We start from the raw sequence: 25,739 nt of genomic DNA, 5'->3' as shown, positions 1-25,739 counted from the left end.
GCCTTTCCGCATTTGGATGGTAGATTTGTATGGCAATGCTTTGTAGACCTTGAAGTTATTCGAAAATACGCTCATATTAAAATTAGTATAAATTTCGAGGTGACTATTGATTTTCCTGCGGTCTGATTGGTGAAAATTCACTGACCATCATTGCTACCTGAATAGTTAGCATTCTTACATAAATCTAGTTCGTGTCCGTGCATGTTCTTTTGACTGTGCAACCAAATTTACGATTTTTATGCAACTGCAAGCACAATATAATTTATTGTATATAGTATCTCCTATGATCAGTTCTACTTCTATTGCGCTTAAAAATACCATATTTTCTCATCTATCGTTAGTACTACATCCAATCTAATAGGAAACAACTGATTCTAAATGCATGAAATTCAAATTTAACATGTATTTTGTTGTCTTATTTTCAACACAAACACTTCTAATGAATCTATCTAGTCGTAGGTCCATGAAGTACGAGAAGTCTTTTGATTTTTCTGGTTAAGGCATCAACAAAACCCGCTCGGGTATGCTCTTTGCTGTGTGCCTGAAAAATACAAAAACATCACAATCACTTTCAGGGGCCGGTTGTTCAAAAGCAGGTTAAATTTAACCCAGGGTTAGTTTTGAACATGTCTACCGTTTGACGTTGTTCAACTTATAGGACAATAACGTCCATGGTTCAAATGGAATTTGACTTCAATTCAAGGAGTGAGATTAGAAATGCGATCTTGCAAGCCGGTGCTAGTATATCATATAGTATCAATTGCAAAATATGATAAAATACTTTATCAGCAGTTCATTCGAGCATGACTGTGCTATACCTTTTCTATATCTCGAAGTTTTCTTAGAAAGGTGTCGGTCAAACAAGTGGATGCTTCAGTTTTCAGCTATATCGATAAGAACAATTGCCATGTTAAGAACGTTAATTAAGATTCTGTGATTCACAGAGGTCTTCTACCGCATGGGATTATGTTGTTTTTAAAAAGTATATTTTAAACAAAAATTCAACGTAAAAGAAACTCATGTCATAGCAACTTCGGATGTTCTTTCATTTTGAATTAAACGCTCTAGAAAAAAATCATCTTATTCTACTATGACGATGTTATACACTTAATCTGCATGACGATGTTATACACTTAATCTGCATGACGATGTTATACACTTAATCTGCATGACGATGTTATACGCTTAATCTGCATGACGATGTTATACACTTAATCTGCATGACGATGTTATACGCTTAATCTGCATGACGATGTTATACACTTAATCTGCATGACGATGTTATACACTTAATCTGCATGACGATGTTATACGCTTAATCTCGTACCAAGAATATTTTTAAGAAATTCACATGAAAGACCCTGGGATTAGGCCTACACGTGCAAAACTAGAAGACAAAAACTAAAAGCGTTGAAATAGAGTTGGTGATAATCTGGCAATGTGGTGATAATCAATGTCGGTGATAATAAGGCAAGACGGAGAATTCTGATTACAATTTTATATCTGATTGCAACTTTATATCTTTCACCTTTTCAATGTCAGCTATTGTTACTCCGGTATGAAATTTACTATGCAACTGCCCACGATCACTTGACAATTCGTCATCATACAAACCATAATCTGTAACAACATAAATTGAAAATATCGGTTAGACAAAGAATACACGGACAGCTCGTTCATAGCATCAAAATATTAATAAATTTAAACGTTTTGCTTTTGAATATAGCAGTGAGCAATATTTTTCTTCTATTAACTATATTAGTTATTATGGGAAATCAATCTCTCTAAGCCGTTCATACGTGAGTACTACTAGAGGAACATATATGGAGTGACACATTCTAGAGGCAAACAGGAAGTGCGATTGTCACAGAGGTTTTCTCATAATCAGTCCCAGAACATTTGAGTTATAATATAACATAGACAAAAACCTTGAAGTCGCCTTGGTTTGGTCCTCCCTGTCAATGAACTGTGCAACGTGGACATCTCGCGATCAGAGGGATTACAGTACAAATAGTAATACTCCAGGTGTTTACATAAAACGAATAATGAGTTCTCGATAATATCTGTATGCGTTAAGGTATAAAGTAGTAGACAAAAATATTGCATTGGTAATCATAAGGTAATTGTAATTAACTTAGGTAATCATGTTTGAAATGATGTTTGAAATTTTGCTAAAATTGGCGAGTATAGCGAAACGAACAGTTAAATCATATTAAAATCTGGAATATAATATGTTGAACATTAAAACAAGACATCGTAATCTATAAAATTTTTACTGGTGTCATCTCGCGCATGCTCAGACGGATTTCACTTATGTTTATGTAATTATACAACAGACAAACAAATACGCTTGAGAAATATTTTAAAGGATACATAAGTACATATCGAGTTCATCATCGCGATATTTGACAACATCTCGAAGACATTTGAAAGCCAGTTGTTGTTTTTGTTGCGTTGACATTCGCTCGGTTAAGGATGAATATTGTAGTCCAAACTAGTAAAAAAATTGCACAAAATAACACAAATTACAAATGTGCGATTTCTGTGTAACTACTCTATACCTACTTTGACTCTAGAAATATCCCTATTTGATTCAAACCAGCGAACTCCAGCGGAGCAATAAACCCTTTCGGCCATCTTGAAGGGCAAATCTTAGTGATAGTGATTAGTTGTTCGAAATCCTGTTCCTAGCTTATAAGCCTAACCCTGGGATAATGCATACAGCGGGGGTCAACAGTCTGTGTCCAGTCGATAATTTTTCTTCATTTACAATAAATGATATCTTGTGAGTTGGAAATTAGATAGGTCGATCTGAAGTTGCGCATTGTATGATATAGTAATGCCTCCCATATGTTTTCTAGTTAAATCTCACGTTATTTAAGTGGTACAAGAAATGCGGATTTTTCTTTTTGTGGATCAAACCAAAGATGCCAAAAGAGTTTAACGAAGGAAAGTGGGCCAGATAATGGAATCAACAATGGAGAGATATGTCTCAGCGAAAAATGATGATGTTACATGTATCAAAGGAAAATTGCGAAACTTTTCGTGAATCAGGTTAGTATTTAATCAAATGAAGATCTGGGAGACCAAGAGCTACTGCTGGAAAGGAAGTTGGAATGAAAGTATAAGGAAAACTAGTGGACTATCCTTAATAAGTGTTGGAATAGAATTGAACTAGAGTGCTAACAAAACTGGTTCACTCTATGCAAGAAAAGGTCAAAGCTGTTTTGAAACGTAAAAGAGGTTATACGAAATATCAGAACAGCGCCAATTTGTGTTAAATCCTATAACATAATTGTATGCACAGTCATGCAGTGCTGTCAGTATATCAATGTGACAATACTTTTGACCCCCACTACATGTATAAAAATCACATTTTGCAACAGCCATGTTGTTTCAAAAATCTTCCACGGTTTAATACAGATTTTATTTCCCTAAAGTGTTGAACAAAAAAGCCGTTCAGAAATGGAAAAACAATAACAGTCCGGGTAAAAATTTAATCTGGATTTAGCTTCGAAACCAGAACAGTACGAAACTCTGTGGGTATCGTGCGAACAGTTGTTGTGATTTGTACTGCACGGATAGTGTAAACTATAGTTCATATATGCCATGTATATGGCCCAATTCTCACCTCTCTCAATTCGTCCATATTGAGTTCATCAATGTTGTTTAGTCTGTTGCTTGCTTGTTTGCTCGCTTCGACACAGTCCAAGACCTTGTCACTGCATACCTTGAGATTACGGACAATAATAGCAAGACTTGGTCGACTGCTCGTCGCATTAAGGCCAACAGAAACTAAACCAGAACGAAGGACAAACTATATAAAAACTTCTAAACCACGTAATAAAATAGTAAAAATAATAACTATAGGTATATGCTATGGCTTTTTTAGTATTAGGTAATAGCAAATGCTTCTATTTGAAGACAAAACACTTCTATTTGAAGACGAAACACAAATGAAAGTTAAATCAACAATCTTTGGTATATACAACAGTGGTAGAAGTAACATAAAGCTTTATCATATCAGATTCCCAAAAGGAAAATTCTTTCGAAAGAAACAATCAGTAGCTCCAGTAACAATGTTGTAAATTGAGTCCACTTAATACACAGCACGGTTTTTTTGTGTAATAAAACGAACCTGGTCTATTGAACAAACTGTCTCTGGCATACACGTCGGTCAAATTTGGAGCGAAGATAACTCGACAATGGTTTGAACCAGGAACTACAAAAAGCAATCCATCGAAAAAATCCGTTAAGATCATAAAAATATGAAACCCCCTGGCTTGTGAAAATTTATCTTTAAGACATTATTTTATCGTATAAACACTCACAAAATCGACACTGATAAAATATGCTTAAATATACCTCCTGAAACGACAACATTTTTACAGTAGGTAATCAAGTTGCCATATATCTGCTGCAATGTTTGGTAAGTTTCAAGAGCAACGACATTATACTGCAATGCTTTAAACGCTGCCTCTCTTTCATCCATGCCAACATCAAGTACATCTCGCACAATCTAAAGGTAACGAAGGAATGGAACACCAACATCAATGTTTTGAAAGCACAATTGAAGGTAATGGCAGGTGAAATGCGGTTTTTACTGCAATTAAGCTCCGGGGATATTCTAATAAACCATAGTAAAAATAGCGGCTAGTGTTTTACACGATTCAATTCCATATATATAGCTAGTTTTGGAATCTCAGATCGTTTCTCAAGGCATTTTTTAAAACCATGCAGGAATTTTTGTTGGACTGGAATAAAACTAATTTCTTTTTTAACGATTAAAGTTAGGAAGGCCCACTAGTGCCGAATACTAACTTTATCCCAATTCTCGCGCACGCTATACTTCGGAAGAAGTGCCAACATGAGCCTTTGTATTCTGGATAGTGGTGCTTTGAACTTCATTATATCGTCCAACCTAGTCTCCTCGTCCGAGAAAGAGTCCTCAGTGATACCTGACTTGCATATTATACCACTGACCAGGTACAGTTCATGTAACGAAGACACAGTTACTCTGTCTGTTTGCTCTTGTAAGATGTCTGAAAATACTTCTGAATGAGCGACGATGAAATGTAAGATCTAAAACAGAAAAAGGTCAGCTCTGATTAAACCCCTGAATAACATTCAAATGAAGACGGAAATTGAAATATATTTAATGCGAATTTGAGACGCCATCGATACGATAAAATGACGTTTTTGAGACAACTCATAAAAATAAAAGCCGATTTCGAGAGAGCGAAAATTGTTCTGATTAAAGCCATATCAGCTAATCTCGGAACCAAGTTTACCTGCATTGAAGCTTCATGATGTTCTTGACCAAGTGACGTTAGAAGCGATAGAGACATGCGCAGAGCGGGGATCAATAACTGCTGATATCGTTCCATAATCGAGGGAATAAATGTATCACCCGAAGACGTCATCGTAGGCATGTGATCAGATGAGTAACTGGAGTGACGGTGCGTGTTGAAGTTGCCCGCAGACCCATTAGGACGAAGATCAATAAAGCGACATTCAGAAAGACGAGACATCACTCCTGCGTTCAGCAACACATTAGCACCCTCTGGTGTCTGGGAAAGTCTTGTCAATAGAGCCTGCAAAAAAATTATATGCAATGCCAGATGATGGCTCCTACTATACCAAACATAAAAAATTTGTTGCGTCATATTTCTTTAGTTTAACCGACAGGTATATGGGCTCCTTTCCCTACGCACATTCATTGACCTGCTCATGCATAAGCTATTTTTTCATAATAAAGTGATAACAACTGATATGAAAACATTGTTTGGAAAAAAGGTATTGACATCCTAGTCCTAGACCATTTTCCAGCATGGACTTCGCTTTTAGTCACGCATTGCTTTTTTATGACAACTTACTTAACTCAAACATCAAAAATAGCCCGGGGAATACAATTTGCAACATTGAACACTAACAATCCAGGATTACCGGATTGGTTTATTTCATTTGTCAGGCAAGGGGCACACTAACGCCAACATGTATTCGTTGCTTCAAACGCTCACGATGACTGAAGCCTATGGCTGTCACATCTGTGTGACAATAATGCTTTGTAAGATGTATCCATAATAAATAAGAGGGGTTCTCTTTGTTAACATTCAAAGCGTCCTAAAATTACCTGGCATGGTTTTTAAATCATCTGGGTAATCAACAATGCATGTGATAAATCACAACTTGGGAAATACTTTGACAACAAAATTGTTTAAAGTTTGAGATGCATAGATGGTTGAATTCTTACCATTCTTGATTCGTAGACATAGAGGGATTTTAGAGGTTCAGGACTAGGCCGCAACGCATTTTGTAAGTTCTCATCCTCCTGGAGTAGACTTTCAATATGATGCCGTAGATAGCCCTTTGTATTTAGAAACTGCAACCAGCGATGGCGCCAGTCGATTGCTACGATCGAGTCGAGTACAGCACACGCTAGCATCTAAATATGATAAACTATATAAGTACCATCTTGTCTTGCGAACCTTGTAATGTTATATCTGTATCAGTAATATTGAAATAACTCTGCCCAATGATGTTATCGCGATTGCGCCAACAACTTGGAAGCCAACAACGTAAAAACGCGCTTGAAAACTACCATGGAAGATTTTAAATAAAGATTTTTAGCGCAATAGCCTCCTAAGTTAAATAAAAATTCGTAGAGTTTAATTTGAAATGCGAATTGTTGTTAAAAATCGTAAAGTGTAAAATTAGCCTGAAAAAAGATACGGCATTTCAGTACACTATCCACCGTAATTTGTTTCTTCACAACTCTAAGAGTATCATATTTCTGATTTCTTTAAAAATCTCCAGGAGTTGTAGGTCAGCGTTCAATTTTTATAGCTCAAAATCAAACCTACCAGCTGTGGCTATACATGATATTTTCCATGCTCAATAAATCATCGCACCTAAACTTCTCGATTTGTTATCGATAGAGTTTGATCATCTTCAGCACAGCATGAGCATTTGTAAAGTATTTGTGTAGAGATTCAATGGTACAACTCACCCTAGAAACGTCATGACCATCACAAGAGTCACGGCAAACTATCTCCATGAAGGATTCGCCAAAACTTGAGATAATTTCATAGTTCTTCCTTTGAAGTGCCGTATCTGCAACACGTGAAGCATAAATTATCTATAAGATAATTTTTGTACCCAACACAATGCAGCGACGTTGACATAGCTATGTATAAACTAGACTATAGCGTTTATCTGTTTAGCGTAAAAGTCTGATAGTCGAAAATACGCGAGTATTAGGCTTTCTCACGAGGGCTGATATAGTAAATGGACCTTTTGCATAATAGAGCAACTTTTGATTTAGGCAACAAAAAGGAAATGTCCGAAAAGTACATACTAAATTTGGTAAAATTAGTTTGGCTGCAAAAAGTGCGGAAAATATAGCCATGTGCGGTTGGCAATTTTATATACTTTTTTACTACGGCCGGAAGTGTGAAACTAAATTAGTTAAACGCTTCCGGCCGTAGTAAAACAGTATACAAAATTAGCTCCTTTGCATGGCTATATTTTCCGTAATACTTGACATTTTGCGGCCAAATTTGGCAATTATTATAATTTTTCGGTATGCTCTTTTTAGCCGTGGTGATTTATTTCCGTCTTGTTACCTAGATCGTAAGTTGGTCTATTATGCAAAAGGTCCATTGCTATAGTCTTTTACTCTGTGAAGGACTTAACAAAATAATAAGATTGAAGACAATTGCAAGTCCGAGAACTCGAGTCAACCGGGTTGTTTTCTTATATGGCAACATCTTAGTTATAAATTTACAACATCTCATAAATAACAAAACAACGTTTAACTTTAACTGTTATGGAAATCACACGTCCCACTCACCAAGACTTTCACGCCGGTCCTTCTTACGCTGACCAATTTGCAGATAGTACAGCAGGCTCCCGTATAGGTTAGCTCTAACACGTTGGTAATTCCCGCTTGTTTTCAACAAAGCTTGAATGAGACTCTGAAATATCGCATGTAAAGGTTCGGTCGGAAGATCCAGTTCCTCTGTTTGATCTAGAACATAGCAAAATACAATCAGGTTAACTCCCAGGGATGGACCTGATGCATAATGACGTAAAAAGCGGTGACACCTGCAGGGAATTCTGGTTTTTGTTGTCACATCAGGAAATTTAAACTTCACAATTTATTGCAGTGACTACTAAGAGCAGAACTCCTTGGAAGCGTCAAAGCTTGTTACGTCATTTTGCATTTTGGATGGTAAAAACGGACCCTATAATTCTAATTAGAATGTTAAATTCATGGTTGAATAAAAGTTAGTTTTCTTTTAAAAGTTAGTTGAATAAAACTATAAAAGTTACCATCGTCACGCCATGCTGACGCAACAGTGCCACGTGACGGCAGATCCTCTCCAGAAGGCAAGGTAGACTGGCGTAAATGAGCCATCAATGTTAGCACAACCCCAGAGACTGGGGCGATTAATTCAGGTGCTGAATTTTCATCGGACATCTGAAAGCAACCAACATTATCAGGTAAAACAATCCTGAGGCAAAAACACATTGGCAGTAGCCGTAATTTAGAGGAGGGTTGCAGTAAAAACACATTGGCAGTAGCCGTAATTTAGAGGTGGGTTACAGTCGCTTATGCGCTGAATATAGCACTATTCATCAGATGGTGGTTTCTCCAACGCTCTAAAATTGCCCGTACGCGTTGTTTGGTATAAGCTTGATTAAATTTTGGTATTCTTAAATAAGGGATTGTTTTTAAGAACTAAATACTTGTTAGCTCCAAATCTGTAATTTCATTGCTTTTCAAGCATGTTTACAACCGTTGGAAAAATCACTATCCAGTGGATAGCGTCAACCAGCTTTAATACAAACTAGCCGACGTAGTTAGAGTGCTACAGAAACCGACCACAGAGGAATAACAAACTGCTCACCTTGTTTAACAGATATCGCATGAGATCAAAAATAATCGTCTGTTTAATTTCACGATTCAACAACTCCGGAGGGCGACTTGCTAAAATCACCTCAACTAACTGTCGCCACGACTCAAACGCGTGTTGCTTGGAATAAAGCTCTTCTCGAAAACGATTTCGCTCCAGAGAATAATTCATAATTCTCTTCACTTCCTAAGATGTTTTAAAAAGGAGATTGTTAATCTTTTACCACCACATTGTATTATGAAACGGGCTATTAGCTGTGTGACTCTAGGCAAAAATTAGACATGGTTGTCCCCCTAGTATGACGTTTGGGATTCTGGTGCCATTCCAAATTTCAAAATCATTCTCAGAATGACATGCTGGGGATCCCCTTGACTTACTCTATCAAATTACATGCAAGAAAATACAGTACCAAACTTAATCTTAACCCTTTCTTAATCATCTCACCTGAACCAAAAGATGCCTCTGCACCTCTGTGGCCGGTACTTGCACCGCCTCTAGTTCGGTCATGAGGAGCCTATGTAGCTTACGTAAATTCGTATAAACGAATGGTAAATCACTATTGTTTTCACTGCATGAAGTAATCACGGCTTCGGTGGCTGTTGGTTCAAAATAATTTAGAACGCTTTGTAGGGAGGATGGAAGCTCGTGATTGAAATTAATCGAGTCAAGAATTCTTGTAAGTTTCCGGCTTCCACTGCTACCCATAGTGCTTCGCGACAGCTCTGTGTCTTCTAGTGGGTCTATCACGAGTTCGGAACGCTGTGCATACGATATCGAAGGCTCCATCAGTAAGGACGAGAGCAAACGCTGTACGTGTGATCGCTGGCGCGTATGCGCTGTCAGTCGCAGTTCAGTGGCGATACTTTTGAGAAGCCAAGACTGTTGGTTGAGCTTATAAGATGTATTACCACGTTCATTATCTTCGGCGGGGTGTATGAGTTCCTTTGGAGGTAAATGGACGAGATGGGAGTAAAAAAAGTTATGGCTAGTACGTAAATATCGTATCGAGGCCTCACTAGTTTCTTTATTTTGACACAAGGCGTAGATGAGTTGGAAGCACAACTCGGCGAGACGGGGGGCGTCATGGATGACACCAGGACCACGGGGGGTGTCCAGGCCTTGGTTAAGGATGTCGAGTATGGAATGCAGGCATGTACGCGGTGTACCAAGAATACCTGCGAAATAACCATATTAGTAATAATAACATCACGGTAATGTATTACACAATTAACATTACGTTTGGGATCGTGTGTAAGACTGGAAATAGTTGATTCCTTAAATTAGGGAGCGAAAATTACAGGATTCTTGAGCAAGTGGCGCTAGTGTAAGCAAGATGAAACATGCTGATAGATTAAACAAAAACGTTTTCTAGATCACCAAGTTCGAATACCGATAAGACACCATAATGTTCTTGTCGAATGTTTCAGGCGTTCGGCCGTAGCAAAAATGAGTCGCTCATTGCATCGACTGTTCAAGCATTACTCGTTTTTTAAAAAAGAGTAATATACCAGACACTTACCAGGATCTTGTAATGTCAATTCCTGTATCGGTTTTCGTCCGTGAAATCCAAGTAAATAATGTGAGAGATTCGGGGAGCGTAACTTCAAACAATACAGCAAAAATCGAACAATATTCTGGCGAATGGCTGCTCGGATTTGGCTGTTGCTTGCGTACCCTGCATCAAATCCTAAAACCGTTTGTAAAAATAGGTCTCATCAAATGTCATAATGTTTTCAAGCAGTTGAACAAATCCACGGCAATATTTATTATCAGGCCCACACTATGGCAAACCTCTAGCCTAGCGAAATTTGAAATCTACGGCTGTTTCAGCAAACCCTACCGTGGCAAACCCTACCTAAGCACAGTAATTTGTTGTTATGTGAAAGCAAACATATAAAAAACCGAGATCGTAATTATAATTTTTTTTTGTTTTACAGACAACATTCAACAGACAAAATGCAATTTAACCAATTTTATTGGTTACGAAGTCAGTTACTTCTATATGAAATATGAAATGAAAAAAAAGATTCATATTTTAATGAAAATCGAAAAATTACGACGAAATCCGACAAGATTCTGGTCTCCAGTCCTAATTGCTATGCGCAAAAACATGGATTCCACAGGCGACTTAATGTGACAGGGCGAGACAAGAAGAACAATGTATATATAATCCCCGAGCGGACGCGGAGCGCCCTGCGAAGGTACTAATTCCGCTGGGAGATTAATTACACCCGGGTATTGTGACATAACATAGTGGAATCAAAAGTTGCCCAAATTCTATGTCATGGAACGTGGACGTTCAATGGTCATGGTACTTGTGCGCACGCGCAAAATTTGAGCGTTTGAGCGCAAAATTTAAGGCCTTCCATCATCGTTTTAACTTCAAAAAGAGTTCTTAAAAGTGTAATTCGGAGTTTTAATATAACAAATATCACAAGCTTTTATAGAGTCGACTGCAATCGCTGCACGAGTTCAATAATCGAAAAACAACATTCGACGTTTACTGCTTGGTTTTGAAGGTTTAGCCATAAGTATAGCCCAGAAATCTGTTTGTACTCAGCCTTCGACTACATTGCTTACGCGCGCGATCAGCTTTTACTGTCTGAACTATATAATTACTGTATTATATATAGATTTATTGAAAGACCCACCTACTGTACCATGCTTGAACACGACGCACCGAAACGAAGTTGAGCGCGGCGCTTAATAACGGGCACTACCTCGAGACGTAGTAACAACGCGTTCAAATTTATTGAACAATTTTCAAACCGAGAAAATGCAAACGGGACACGAGGTCCCATGCAAGGCATTCCTCCGATTCCATATACAAAAACAAATTACACACAGAAGAAACATAAATAATATAGCTACACGCATCGAAGGATAGTTGCCTAAGATAATTTAAGAAACACCTAAATAATTTAGAATCAGGTAATAGCATATGTTCTTTTCGCATGTTAATTAAGCTCTATGACATGAACAAGTTCTATGCAATGACCATGTACAGGGCATGTCGACGTCGTAATAAGACACAGGGACCTTATAAGCATGTAGGACGGCAACACGACGACGACGTGGCTGGAATACTCCTTTAAATAAATGTTATGATAAAGCGTTAATGAGATATTAGACGTTGAAAACATTGTATTTACGTTTAGGGACAATTCTATAGAGCCTAACTCGAGGTAGCGCTCACTGGGTCCTGAAATGCAGACGTTCTACATAGGACGTAATAATTAAACGACGTTTTGCCGTTGTAAATAGAACCTAGATCACGTCTAAAACTCCCATAGGTATTTAATGATTCATTTCTTTTCAATGAAGCATTGTATTGATAGCTGCTGTCGTGTTCCCGTCCTACATGGTTAAGGTCCCTACTAATGAATGTAAATACGTTCTTGAGAAAAACGATCTGAACATTGCCAGGCTACGTAGGTCTGACAGACACAGTTCCAGGTAGGAACGATACGATTAAAAATCGACGATTGGAATGTACTTGTTTTACATGAGGGTAAGCATTAAACTAGGGTTTAAACAATTACCAGTGCGACCATAGGTAGCCCAGAAATATATGTTGATATATCAATATATAATACAGTAATTATAGTACAGACAGTAGAAGCTGATCGCGTGCGTAAACAATGTAGTCGAAGGCTGAGTACAAACAGATTTCTGGGCTACCTATATATGGTTTAGCTATAGTGAAGTTATTAACTCTCACTTAAACTGTGACAGTCTATAACTTCATGCAACCTAATGCAGCGGGAAGACGGGTAATTTCACTTCACCTTTACGACTGTGTTTGTTTCCGAAAAATTTGAAACATCAGCTATCGGCTTTAAATTTAGGTCATTTCATAATATTGAAGGTTAGGTCTGGCAGGCTTAGGATATATTTTGCTTCGTTTGAAATGGCGAGAGGTTGCTGCATGCATGTATTTCTAGTATGTAATAAATGAAAGCATGAAAGTGCATAGAAGATCTTAAAAAAGGTGCCTCTCTTTATAACGACACCACGGTTTTTTTCGAACGAAACCTACAAACAAGGTCTTCGTTACGGATTGACATGCACATTAAAAAACTGCGTTTTAGAGAACTAAGTGCGGTCTACTTTGTCAAAGTTTCACAGTTTGAGAAGTTAAAACAGTTACTAACACCTAGACCTTATATTTGCTTTTATATTTATAATTTTATCCCTTAGGATTTACGACCTATTGTATATCAACAATTCAAACTGCAATTTGACAGCGTAAAACTTTCTTTATGTTACCTTTGTCTTCATACGATCCATCTCCACTAGTCTCCTCGTGTTCAGCGGTATCGAGGTGATCAACAAAACCCACCAGTAGCTCCTGCGCTCGTTCCTGAAAAAAAAACACATTTTAAAAGAGTGCATGTAACTCTCTGGGTGATTGCAGAGTTTATAGTTCTTAAGTCTTCGTTTCGTGAATTAAGACCAATGTATACCTTATCAGTTGTAAGTCTGTTGTAGATTTCTGGTTGAACAGTCGGGGTTTGACAAACCAAAAAGAGAATCTTGACAGCGACTAGAGTAAGTTCTGGCGAGGTATGAGTGTGGGTTATGTACCTAAATGACAAAGGCAAATAAATCAATAACCCAATAGAAAAGGAGCCACCGGTCGGGTCAAGGCAAATGCAGTGGATTGTTTTTACATTTCGGCAAACGATTCTTCAATCCCAGTCACGTCAATTATCCGTTAAAACGTCAGGAGTTTACTCAACATAGCTTAACAAAACCCGTGCTATAATGCTCGCATTGCAAAATGGTTGAAGCGATTCCTTTTTGTTTCTCGATACATGCAATAATGAAACTCACCATTCAAGAGACACCATATATAACATATATTCCTAATTTTTATATTTAGAACGACTTCCAGCATTATTAATTAGGTAATTCATGATTTGTCTGTTTTATTTACGGAAAGTAGTCTATGAACTGCATTACGGTGGGAATCAGTGGTTACGCAACATTGAAGCAAGACGATGTTATTCGTTTTATACCTGGAAATATGAGTGATACTATCAAAGCCTTGAGAACGCACACTCACGCCAAGCAGCAATTGATCCAACGAGGACACCAACACCGACGAGTTTTGTTGTCGTAAACAACGCGTAAACTCTCGCTGCTTTTCCATCGTTATTTCGACCATCTTGAGAGAAAGTAAGGCGCTCATTTCAATGTCATCATTATTGCCTAAGAAAAATAGAAAAATACCCATGGTATCTGGAAAAAACTGGTCATAAGAAACCCACTACTTTAACTTTATTTAAACTAATTCGCATGCAGCGAAATTTCAGTTGACTTTAAACCCCTGGGACCGGTTGTTCGAAAGGCGTTTAGCTTAAACGGTGGATAAGTTAAGAATGGAAAACCAAATTATCTATTCAATTTTGAAGTTATCCACCATTCAAGCTCTCCCGACGAGGCCTCTTATACATAGCAACGCCGGGAAGTTTATTTGTATACTATATTTCATACGCATGCATTTGCTGATCCTATCTTAAGAAAGACTATACGTGAGATAGGAACACATTTGCTGTTCCTATTATTCCTACTATAGTAATATACTACTTGCTTATTTAAACGACGATCAAAGCGAAAAAGAATAGTATTTAAACGCCGTTGATATATAATAAGGGCATAACATACCTTGAAATGCAGTAACTTTGTCAAGCAGCTCGGAAGCTTCATTGATTATCGACAGAATCTACGAAATGAGGATATTAATGAATGATCTCAACATATATTCCTCTTGCACACATGCAGTATTAACTGTAGACAGTAAATTGGGAAAAGGTGAATGAAGCTATTTGGCGCAAAATGATGTAAAATACGTGTGATCTAAGGGGAAGCATTTAACAAATAACAGATAGGCAAATCGTATTTCGAGAAAGTTATACGGCACTTATCAATTACCACGCGTGTTATTACTACGTTTGAGGTAGTGCCCGTTATTAAGCGCCGCGCTCAACTTCGTTTGGGTGCGTCGTGTTCAAACATAGTAGCCTAGGTGGGTCTTTCAATCGCTCTAAAATTGCTCCTGTTATGGTACAATTTGAACTCAACCTTTTAATTCATTAAGTGTTCTCATTCTTTAGGTTTCTTTTATTACTACTTATTACTTTGTCTACAATTTCATTACTTTTCAAGCATTTTTGAACGGGCTTAAAAATGACTAGCCTGTGCATAACGCTATACCACCGCGGCCCCTGGGTAACATAATACTCAAAATATTCAGTCACTCGCATGCGTCGGAAGAGGCTTCTCATACAAATTCGATAAAGTGAAACGAGCAATTTAGATCAATAACCAAAATCGCATGCAAGACACAAGTAAAAAAAGGACGTGGATATAAACTTACCATTTTCAGCATTGCTGTTTCATTCAGCATATGTACCATCAGAGTATACCCAGGAGACTTGGCGACCGTGACTCGTTCCCTTCCACTGATCTCTACATAATCTTCAGACATATTATCGGAGCTGGGTTCATGCTGTTCAAGCAGTTGGACAAATATCTGCAAAACCCCACTTGCTACTTGCCACTAAATAACGTATTACAAATAACGTTTTATAAATAACGTATTATATCAAAATAACGTATTATACGCAGCTATCGTGTTAATCGGTTGCTTAAGGTTATATTTTTAAATTTGTATGTGGTGTGTTTGCATCGAAATTTCTGGGCATGCAGAAACTGTCAAGCATTTTGCTAAATTAGGTATTTGGAAACCTCCGTTCAACTCATTCGAGTATATTGGCAAATGTAAACATCTAAACTGCTTTGTACAGTAGCCAAGAATTGAAGGTATTTTCCCAGAAAGTTGTTTAAATTGCCATTTTGTACTTGTCAAGCTGAACTGCTGATTTGTTTAAAGCGCACGGATACTCAAGAAAACACAAGCCCGCACGCTGCCACCTTGCTACCCTTCATATTTAGCTACGTTTCCTGAGGCACAGTAAAGCTCGTTTTTCTATTATAGGCAAAATTGTTCCCGCGGATGTACAAAGCGGAAATGGTTTTTGAAAAGCAAGTTTGAAGTTTTATTTGCTCGTGTGAACGTGCCAACAATTTTGCTCGCCCACGCTGTCTGGCGTTCACAATAGCATTGATTATGATATATGAAAACAGCTTCAACAACGTATTACCTTCTCATTGGGGTCTACGTAAGCCCTTGCTTTGAACTTCAGCAGAACTGAATCGCGCAAGAACTCAAGATACGGTGTAAACCCAGGCACTCTGTATCCAGCGCCCAGGTTTGCAGGTACTGGATACTGGGTAAGGTTGCCCAATAGTTTTATAAATGCGCGTGTTTCGGGATAGGCCTCCCCACGTGATTCAATCTCCTCAAGTTCAGCCTATAACAGAGAATGCAGTTATTTCAATGGAAATCGGCCGAACTATCTTATACTGCTCGAAGAGCTTAAGTACTACTCCTAGTTACACATTTTTCATATACATATATGTATAAGGACGTTAAGAGCATTAATTTCACATGAAAAAATGAACACTAGGTGAGACGGTACACTCATAAGAATATGGGTTTACCCAGCTGAATAACTCACTGGTACAATGATGGTACATGATTTTCAAGTCGTACACAAAGCAAATACACAAATGACCAACAGAAACAAGTCATTGGTGTCAGACGTCATACGAAAGTATACTGTATAACAGAACTTTTATATACAATAGTTATATACTAATAAAAAAGAACGTTACCAAAAGCCCTCCTTCTTGCAAAGCGTGTCCAACGGGCTTAACAGTTTGTAGTATCTATATAAAGTAGTAGAAGCCTAAACTAAGCACATTTTTTTAATTATACACACATAAATTATGTTGATGAAAAACGCCAAAAGTACAAAAATACAACTATTTGAAAATAAAAGATACAAAGATAAAAGATTGTTACCATTCAAAATCTAGCGATATTCAAAACCCACCCGGGTGATTAAAAATACTAAATACCTTATCCAATAAAGTAAAACCAGGTCGAGTAGTAACAGTAATAAGGTGACTGATACCACCTCCTCCGTATAGGCCCTTTTCCTTGGCAAACCTGCAGGTGGTTATATTTCGCAGGAGTAAATTTAGGAAGAAAACCTGCCCGAAATACTTCCGATGCGCGTGCGGAGGAGGTGGTGACTAATAGGTCGCAAGCGGCCGTCCTGTACCTGTGATGTCTCTAAAGATTGCCACATGGATGCCGTAGTTTCAGGAGACTTTGCGAATGCAGAGAGTGTCTCAAGTATGCAACCCTTTAGTGACGTAGGAATCGAACAACCAAGCAAACCAAACAATGATGTCAGCGGTAACCATGCTGGGCTTTCACAAATGGCAATTCTTGCGACTTCATCCTAAATAATTAACCATACAGCAAAATAACTTTATAATAATTAAGGGTTTGTGTTGGAAGATGGTACACCTAGATTCCTTCTACGTTTAGTACACGTTGTTCCAGTGAGTAAAGGTTCAGGAAAACGAGGCCTCTCTAAAGAGGACCTTCATTCGATCTTAGGAACGTTCAATTGTTTCATCTCAGAGCAGTTATATAAGTATTCATACCATTTGTGTCACAGTTGCTGTCAGTCGTAGCACAGCTTCGAGACCGACTTCTTCTTCAGCAGTGATATTCATTGGTGAAAACTGGGCTTGGTAATTTCCGGACTGCATTCCTACACATAAAACAAAACTACAATTTACACTATTCACTGCATAGGTAGAGATATAATTAACAATTAGTCGCCGGAGGTGATTACAAGCCTATGTTCACTGAGCCGAAGGGGTTTACAAATAATAATCAACGCAATTTCATAAAACTTTATAATTACTTCCAATTTTTTATTTGAAAAGCAACAACAAAAAGCTATCACCGACCAATGACTATCACTTCCGAGACAGTGAATCATGACCAATCAGAATGCAGGAAAATCAATAGTCACCTTGAGTATAGTAATCCAATAGTGATCAAAAGTAAATCATGGGGTAAATCACTTTTTTTTTTTTTTTGACAATGTAAGATAATGGAGTGAGAGATCTTGTATGTATATCTACTTTTGCAATAATTTTAAGACACCGCACCTAAAAACCCTTTTCTATGTCAATATTTATCCCGCTTGTAATGTATTTGAAATAGGCCCTGCATAAACGCTGGTCTATAAAGCGGTGCATCGTTTTGTACGATAATTTTAATGACAACACACCTGAAACCTTAGGGAGACCTTATCCCAATCTTAATGTTTACACATTTTACAAAGTAATTCATGATATCTGTCTTCATTATTTTTTGCTTCCGCCTGAAGGTAATTCTGCAGTTTTGCATTCCGCACTTTATTGCGCATATCTCGAAACAAATCATTGCCTAATGTTGCAAACTTGTTATCTAAAATCATGGCAAAATAATATCCATTAATATGAATTATGCTATAATAATTATGTTCCCGTATGAACGATTTCCGGTATATAGAAATTTTGTTCTTCGCGCATTATAAGGGATGAAGACAACATAAGTTTACCTTCAAATAGTGAAGAAAAACTTTCAAATAGTGAAGAAAAAAGAGACTATTGCTCCCTTGGTAGTTCTACCAAACTTCATCTTGTTTGGACTTACCGACATTATCGTGCCTAAGATCAACGTAATACCGTTTCAGTGAGTCAAAGAAATGATCCCACGATACAGCATTGGCAGTCCCGGTTGCATTTTGACCATTTGTCTTGAGTAAGTTGAAACAATGGTGCGCCGAGTGCTTACTGCTCGCCAGGCCGTTCAGCATGTCAAGATATGGTACAAATAGAGAAGCTGGAAGAAGATCGCCAGCAACACGGATGAAATTACACAAGAGTATCTACAGAGATAAAAAACTAATCAAAAAAGCTGGGCGAGGTCACATGTATTGTAACTAAGTTTGTATAACTATAGTTTTTCTACGCTCTGCATGTGTCAAATTACGAAAAGTTTTACGCCGGTATACCGGGTGGCGCAAAAAAATGTTCCCCCTCTTAGACTTATCGTAATTGAAAAACTAATACAGATATCTTATTCAAATAAAGTTTGTTGAATGCAGTAATGTCTAACTTAAATTTTGATACATGTCTTGAACATTTCTGTACAGTATTGGTCGAGATCGAGCCGTTTAAAATAAAGGTGCAGTTTTTGACGAAGCGAATAACATGACTAAATATCGCGACTCAACTTATTTTCAACTTCCACGATAGGCGTTTTTTAAAGCGTTTTTTTTCATGCATGTTGTCTTTGCATGTTTAAAGAAGGTATTCGAAGTATCTTTTAAGTGTATTAGATGTTAAAATAATACTGTTCATCGTTCGAACAAATTGGGTCCCTATAAGGAGTTGCAATGCACAAGGGAACGAAAGCAAAGGAGCTTGCCCGCTTTGTTATAAACATGCCTCGTTTAACGATACAGCAACGAGTTTGGATTTGTTTGGAATATGCGAGGACTAATAATGCAAGAGAAGTTTAATTTACGTCGATGGCAATTTTTTTGCACCACCCGGTAGATTCTCTTTTATCGCGGTAGCCAACTTCAATTAAGAGCAGCATTTAATTTATACATCTTAACTCAGTTTGAACTACTCGAATGTACATTTTAGATTTGTAGTTTACTCTTTAGACTTTGCAGGTAGCGTAGCGGTAGCAAGCAAGCATGGCTCCCTACTTTCTACAGCCATGCATGGATCTCAAATATAAAGAGTTCATATGGAAAGCAGGCTATTTTTTCATCATGACATCAGAGCTCAGCTGACACGAGATTGTACGTTTCTGAGATAGATGTGTTGGTGGAAACTATACCATCGTACATTCGCGCGGACGCAATTTTGAACACCTTAAAATGGCAAGACGACTGTAAAATATAAAATGACTCAAAACGAAATTTCGTAGAGTGTATTATTCTTTCAAATGATCCACGACTGTTGCCTTTCGTATATTTGCTAAATTTGTTAACAGAATAAAAAAAACGGGGATGTCGATTTGTATAATTATATTAAAATGGATCCAGTAACCAACCTGCTTTGGAATAGCTTTTTGATTGTGTCCCGCAGCAAACGTTGAAGAATATCCCTCACTATCCAATGATATCCAATAATCCTCGGCAAGTTCTAAGCCAAGTGGGTCCTTTTTATACAAATCACCAATCTGAATAATATTCATAATATGAATAATATATTTTATACTGCACCTGATTGGTTCCTAACGGTGCAGTGGTACAACACAACATATCAATATCAAATGTTTTCCGAATTGGAGGAAATAGATTCACAACTGTAGCTGTGGTAGCTGATTATATTTTTCAAATTTGAGGAAATAGATTGATAACTGTAGCTGTGGGTAGCTGAATGTAGGCTTGTCGCCGAAAAAATTTCTTGCCCACAAACCATAACAATGTGGGTGCAGTTTTCGTAGTAATTTTTACTGAAGTGAGCGACAGTGCATGAGGATACTTTTTGACATCGAAAGCGGCAAGTTTCAAGCACTTACCAATCTAATGAAGGTTTCAAAATCATGACGCTGATCGACTGGAGGTGCTAGACCCTCTTGGGCACACGCCTGTAAAATCCGAGCAGCCTCATCACCCAGTGTGCGCAATTCTTTCACCTGAAAATTACATTTTCCAAAAATATGACCATCTGGGCAAACAATGTTTAACGAGTGAATCTTGTTGCATGCTTAATCCACGGGGCTCAGTTTAAGTTCTTCATTCTCGTGGTCCCCATTTCCTTGGAGCGAGGATGCTACCTAAGTGGCTGTATGTAAGCTAAAGAATAAATGGTGTCAAGCAGGGCGCTTTATAATATATATAAAAACTTTCTGGTTTCAAGAATACTACTGCAAGCTGTCGCCTTTTTATATACGCACAGTAGCTCCTGTACATACAAGCACCCCGGGCAAACTATATCTTAAATACTGCATGGCGGCAACTAAGTTCAGGTTATGTAAAACTGTACGGTTTGAATAACGCACGTCTGACGTGGTGCAACACACGGAGGACAAACTTACTTCACGGCATGTTGACAATAAAGTTTGTTATCAACAGATGAAGACGACGAACAAAGTACTCCTGGTAAATAATATAAAAATAATATAGGAATATATTATGATTACATCGTGATAAACAATTGCATTGATGTCATTCTCCCACGCTCAGATTATTCCAATTCCAGAAATTCTCCAATTTTATACCTTAGGGACTTTGTCAGGAGAGTTTGTATCATACCAACACACTAACTCTCTTGACGAAGGTCCATTGGTCGAAACGTCGAGAAGTATTTTTGTCTATTTTAGGCAGCTGTTATACCACACTTGATGCGAAGTTGTATGAATGTATAGTTATTAACAATTATACCATAATTTATAATATAGCCAGAATAATACAGTCTGAATAAAATGTGTGAACTTTTACTAAATTCTCGTCTCATTGGCCGTTTTCACAACTCACTGTATACGAGCTGATATACTATACAGTGGGTAGCTCAGCGAATCAAATTCCGTAGTAAAATATATTCTAATTAGATTTATATATGCATTCCCAACAGAAAATAACTATAAAACGTCTGGTAAGCTTAACAATTGACAGTTGACTATGAGTATTGCGTGAGGTTGGCGAAAAATACCTTGATTTGCCATGCATGAAAGTGAATATATATTTTTACAGTATACGTTTGTAGACCTCCAAAACCTTGTTTCTTTGAATTATTTATACATGACATTCCACATTTGTGATCATTTTTATTCACACAATTTGAATTCTTAATTTAATTCTTTGATTTTAATTTAAAGGCACAGTAGTGAACACAGAGACAGAAAAATACACAAATAAAACAGCCAAACAAACCTCCTCATAAAAGTTGCGAGAACCGACCACTGTTTTCCTAAGAAATTCAAACACGTCATTCAATATTGCCATGGTAACAATAGCGTCGTCTTCTACAAGGAATTCAACTTCAGCCACAAGATCAGCAGCATACTGACTGCACATTCGTAAAGTGAGGCCCCAAACAAACTGGACTGCGGCACCAAGCTGAGGCCACGCCCATCCTTCAGGTTGTGAGGCGTCTTGATGAAAATGTGGGATGAACTCTGGATCTTTCAAAATTGGAAGGGTATTTTCCACTAGGAAAATAAAATTATATATCAGTGTCCTCCATGAGCCTGGTTTACATTATCGATATTTTTCTAACCAAGATATTTGACACTATTGGAGATGTGGATGATTCGGTTTGAAGATGGCTTTATCTAGTTTCAACATGTGTCTTGTTTGATTCAAACATTGGCAGAATGATTCTATCTGAAGAAGGCTTTGAAATAAAGTCGAAATTTACAGTTTCAACTTGTGTCTTGATTGATTGAAATATTGATTCTCAAGATGTCCTGTCTTTTCGGAATTTGCTTTTTACTTTACTTTTGAAAACAATATTAATAGTTAAACGGATCAAAAGTAACAACGAGAACAAGGATTGCCTTATGTTAGAAGTGGACGAGTCAGCGTCAAGTGCCTTAACTTGACAATGTGAAATGTTGAGACGTATTGCCTTATTAATTTTTTACATGATAAATTCGACCAACGTTTTATTGTTGTTATTCAACAGACGTAGAATGAATGAATAGAAATAAACTATGGTTATTAATACCATAAATAGTAAGATAATACGACTTACCATTATTGTTTGGTAATTCTGACTGTGTTTCCAGGCTATTGACATTCAGGGAATACAAGAGAGCAAAAAACACGAACAGATCAGCTTGATCAATATCTCCAGTCTCTTCATTCGGAGTAACTCCTTTCAAATAGGAAAAAACCTTCAACGTCTCAGCCTTCGAAAGTGGCGTTTGACAAGCAAGACAGAACAAAGATTCGGCCAAGAGCAAGCGTTGTTCAGTTATAAGGTTAACTAGCTGTCTTTGGTGTTTTTCGTTCCCGATCGCCTGACCGTCTTGTAGTTTTTTCAACTCGTTTTGCAAAGTGAGTTCTTTGAGTAAGTTGAGCAGCTTTGTAACTAGTCCTACAAAAATATAGAAGAAATACAGGTATGCTACCGTAATTATCTAAAGTTCACAAGAAGATGAATCAACCTTAATTATTACAGTAATTCACATGATTACTATTAGAATTTTCGACTTCTTGTGAAATTACTACAAATATGGCGGATAGGTATCCGAGTTCACGAGTTATCATGCAAATTCCTTTTTTTTCTGTCACATCAATTTAGTGTGCATTGAAATTTTGAGAAAATTTTGTCTACATGAGGTGAAGTTTTCTAGTACAAATACCTTTTAAAGGCGTAGCTATATAGTTAAAAACGTGACTCATCAAAAGGAGGTGCGTCTTGGTTCCCCGTAGCTTAATAGTAAGGACGCAGTCCAAAGTCACATCAGTGAGTTGCATTTTGCGAATCATAATTAATAACGGTACCTTCTTCTATCATTTGTTTAGTGAATGGCATAACAAGCTCAGACATCTCTTCATCAAGTTCCAAGGTCCAGGTTAACCCATCACGAGATTGCAATAGGGTTCGTAGCGCGGATAACAAACATCGTCTACCGTCATGATATAAAATAACAGCAACTAGACCTAGCAAGAATAACCGAAATAAGGCCAACATAAATTTTTCGGATCATTTCCTAAGATTTTAAAAAAGTTAAAGACTATTATAATCCACCTACCTCTTGTATACCCTGGAAAGTTAGCTTTCTGTTGTTCACTGACCAACAACAGCTCAACAGCAGCCAATTCATTCATGTTCAAGATATCGCTGAGCAATAACGCCTCCTCAACAAACTGTGGAGGAAACTTCTGCTTCTGAGCATGTTCACTAACACTAATTCCTACTGTTGTTGACTGTTGAACCTGGCCTCGATGCGCAGCATTTTTTGCCTGAAATTGATAAACAGTCTTATCACTAATTGCTTGTTAGACTTTAACCATAACCATAGAACTTTGCTACTATGTTTTTAATATGACCAATCATATGGTAACTTGTGAACTATAATCTTGTCATATCATACAGTAACTTATGAACTATAACTAATGATGTTAAAACATCACTTCCCGGAGTTTTGTGATGACTTAATAATAACATTACAATACAGAGTTTTCATGACAATTTTATCAATTTGGTATTATTGCATTGATAATATTAGTGGTCTATACATTTTTTCACAAGATGTCAATGCTCTATGTTGTTGTAACCAGTTTATTAAGTGTATTATTAGACTTGTTACTCAGGCTACCATAAGTAGAACAAGTTGAAACATAGGCTCGGTTTTTACTTTTGCATCACAAGTGTACGAAAATCACATGTGGGCAGCATGAAGTCTTCGAACAAATTGAAATTGTCCTAGGATTGTTTCTCAAAGGGGTGTCATGAACATGCGACTTTACCACAAGATAACTGTAGACCAAGAGAATGCCTAAGCAGGCGTCTTGTTACAAGATTGTTTTGACAAGTCTGATACAGCTGTGTTATAACAAGGTTGCTACAAGTTGGCAACACAAGATTGTAGCAACAATGTTAGATGATGTTTGTACCAGTTGTTGAGACAACCCTGTAACAAGTCTGATGATTGAACAACTTTGTTAAAACTTTTTAACCAGTTGTCCCGAACCTTTCAACAACTTAGGACAAACAGTGCAAACAAATTTTGGTGAGAGCTTGTGTCAAAAAATAGTCAAAAGAACATTGATCACATATTTTGTAAACAGGCCCTTTCAACAAGTTACCTGAAGATTACAATATTAAAACTGACCAATACTTGCATGTGACAAAACAGCATTTAGAATTCATGGTGTTAAATAGGTTTATTGGATAAAAATTATCATGGTCCCCTAAAGCTGTTGCTTTGTATGCAATGCATATTTTGGTCTAGTCACTCTAGTGTTCTGAACAGTGGCTCTGAACCAGTATTTGGACGAACGTTTTCGTTGGCTCCATAGCATCAAACTTTATACTATATCCTTTAATTAAAACAACCTACCGGATTTCTTAGGGGTGATAGCAGCTCCGACTTAAATCTTTTCAATATGCTATCAAGATCATAATATGCTTCAGGTCTATTCTTCAAAATAGCAGATTCTACCACCGATAATAACAGCTTATACGACCGCCAAGACCCTAAATATACAACATGAAAGGTGTCAATCGTGATGAAAATAAATTCGGAGTAATAGAGACAAAAAATAAGAAAAAACAATCAATATATTATATACCTTCTTTCCCCGCCATGTGAAAGCAAAAATTATTTATAATTTCTCTGATTTTGTTTCCACTTTAGGAAAATTCGCCATTGAAATTTTTTCTGTCAGACGCTCAGTGCCACATTTCTTCAGTGATCCACTAATGATCAGTCTTCAGTTCAGGTTAAAAATTTAAAATGTTGGAAGCATTTAGTGGCATTTTTAGACGTTTTCTAAGCTATAAGTTTTGGTAACAGTATCACAGTATGCGGAGAAGGTTTATTTTTATGAAATCATTGAATTAGACAGATAGCTTGCTTATCTTGCTATCATAAGAATGCAGTTAATCAAACTACTTTGAATAATAGTATGTAGAACTATTAACTTAGTCTGTAGAACTTAGTTTTATATGTAATGCATGAACGATTATTGTAAATTTCCCTAGTGCTAATAATAAATTATAAAACTACTTTTCATAGTTTACCGACCTAAACAATGCTCACTGTAGAAATAATAGTGCAGCGCGTAATGTTTTTACTTTTTAGGTAAAAATGGTAATATTCAACGGGAACACTGAACTCTTTTTTTCTATGGATCAGTGATCAGTGAC

At 37.2% G+C, this 25,739-nt stretch overlaps 1 protein-coding gene across 1 annotated transcript; it reads right to left on the bottom strand.

Annotated features, from left to right (window-relative positions):
* Positions 1 to 282: 282 nt before the first annotated feature.
* LOC114521020 (nuclear pore complex protein Nup205-like) lies at positions 283 to 25,421 on the bottom strand. Its single transcript, XM_028541409.1, has 37 exons — positions 25,163 to 25,421; positions 24,931 to 25,067; positions 23,620 to 23,830; positions 23,369 to 23,527; positions 22,614 to 22,958; positions 21,791 to 22,068; positions 20,961 to 21,016; positions 20,864 to 20,876; positions 20,437 to 20,553; positions 19,966 to 20,094; positions 18,550 to 18,784; positions 17,505 to 17,614; positions 17,114 to 17,296; positions 16,662 to 16,715; positions 16,088 to 16,297; positions 15,301 to 15,483; positions 14,589 to 14,646; positions 13,940 to 14,132; positions 13,385 to 13,505; positions 13,188 to 13,281; positions 10,438 to 10,605; positions 9,363 to 10,093; positions 8,913 to 9,104; positions 8,335 to 8,482; positions 7,853 to 8,029; positions 7,010 to 7,113; positions 6,254 to 6,445; positions 5,292 to 5,594; positions 4,822 to 5,082; positions 4,366 to 4,519; positions 4,139 to 4,222; positions 3,632 to 3,795; positions 2,374 to 2,494; positions 1,929 to 2,063; positions 1,529 to 1,620; positions 819 to 884; positions 283 to 541 (listed from the first exon to the last, which is right to left on the bottom strand). The coding sequence occupies exons 1-37, from the start codon at positions 25,176 to 25,178 to the stop codon at positions 446 to 448; spliced, it is 6,090 nt and encodes a 2,029-aa protein (XP_028397210.1). The 5' UTR covers positions 25,179 to 25,421; the 3' UTR covers positions 283 to 445.
* Positions 25,422 to 25,739: the final 318 nt, after the last annotated feature.

The sequence above is a fragment of the Dendronephthya gigantea genome, unplaced genomic scaffold, assembly GCF_004324835.1.
Source record: "Dendronephthya gigantea isolate DGI-Jeju-01 unplaced genomic scaffold, DenGig_1.0 000019F, whole genome shotgun sequence".
Lineage (NCBI taxonomy): Eukaryota > Metazoa > Cnidaria > Anthozoa > Malacalcyonacea > Nephtheidae > Dendronephthya > Dendronephthya gigantea.
This window is presented reverse-complemented; position numbering and strand designations above follow the sequence as displayed.

Bases quoted from the DNA above. Each gene is read 5' to 3' on its own strand.
- LOC114521020 (XM_028541409.1), bottom strand. The intron at 13,506-13,939 runs GTATAAAACGAA...TTTGTCATTTAG, and splicing joins AGTATCACTCATATTTCCAG to GTACATAACCCACACTCATA. The intron at 4,520-4,821 runs GTTAGTATTCGG...CGTTACCTTTAG, and splicing joins TGCGCGAGAATTGGGATAAA to ATTGTGCGAGATGTACTTGA.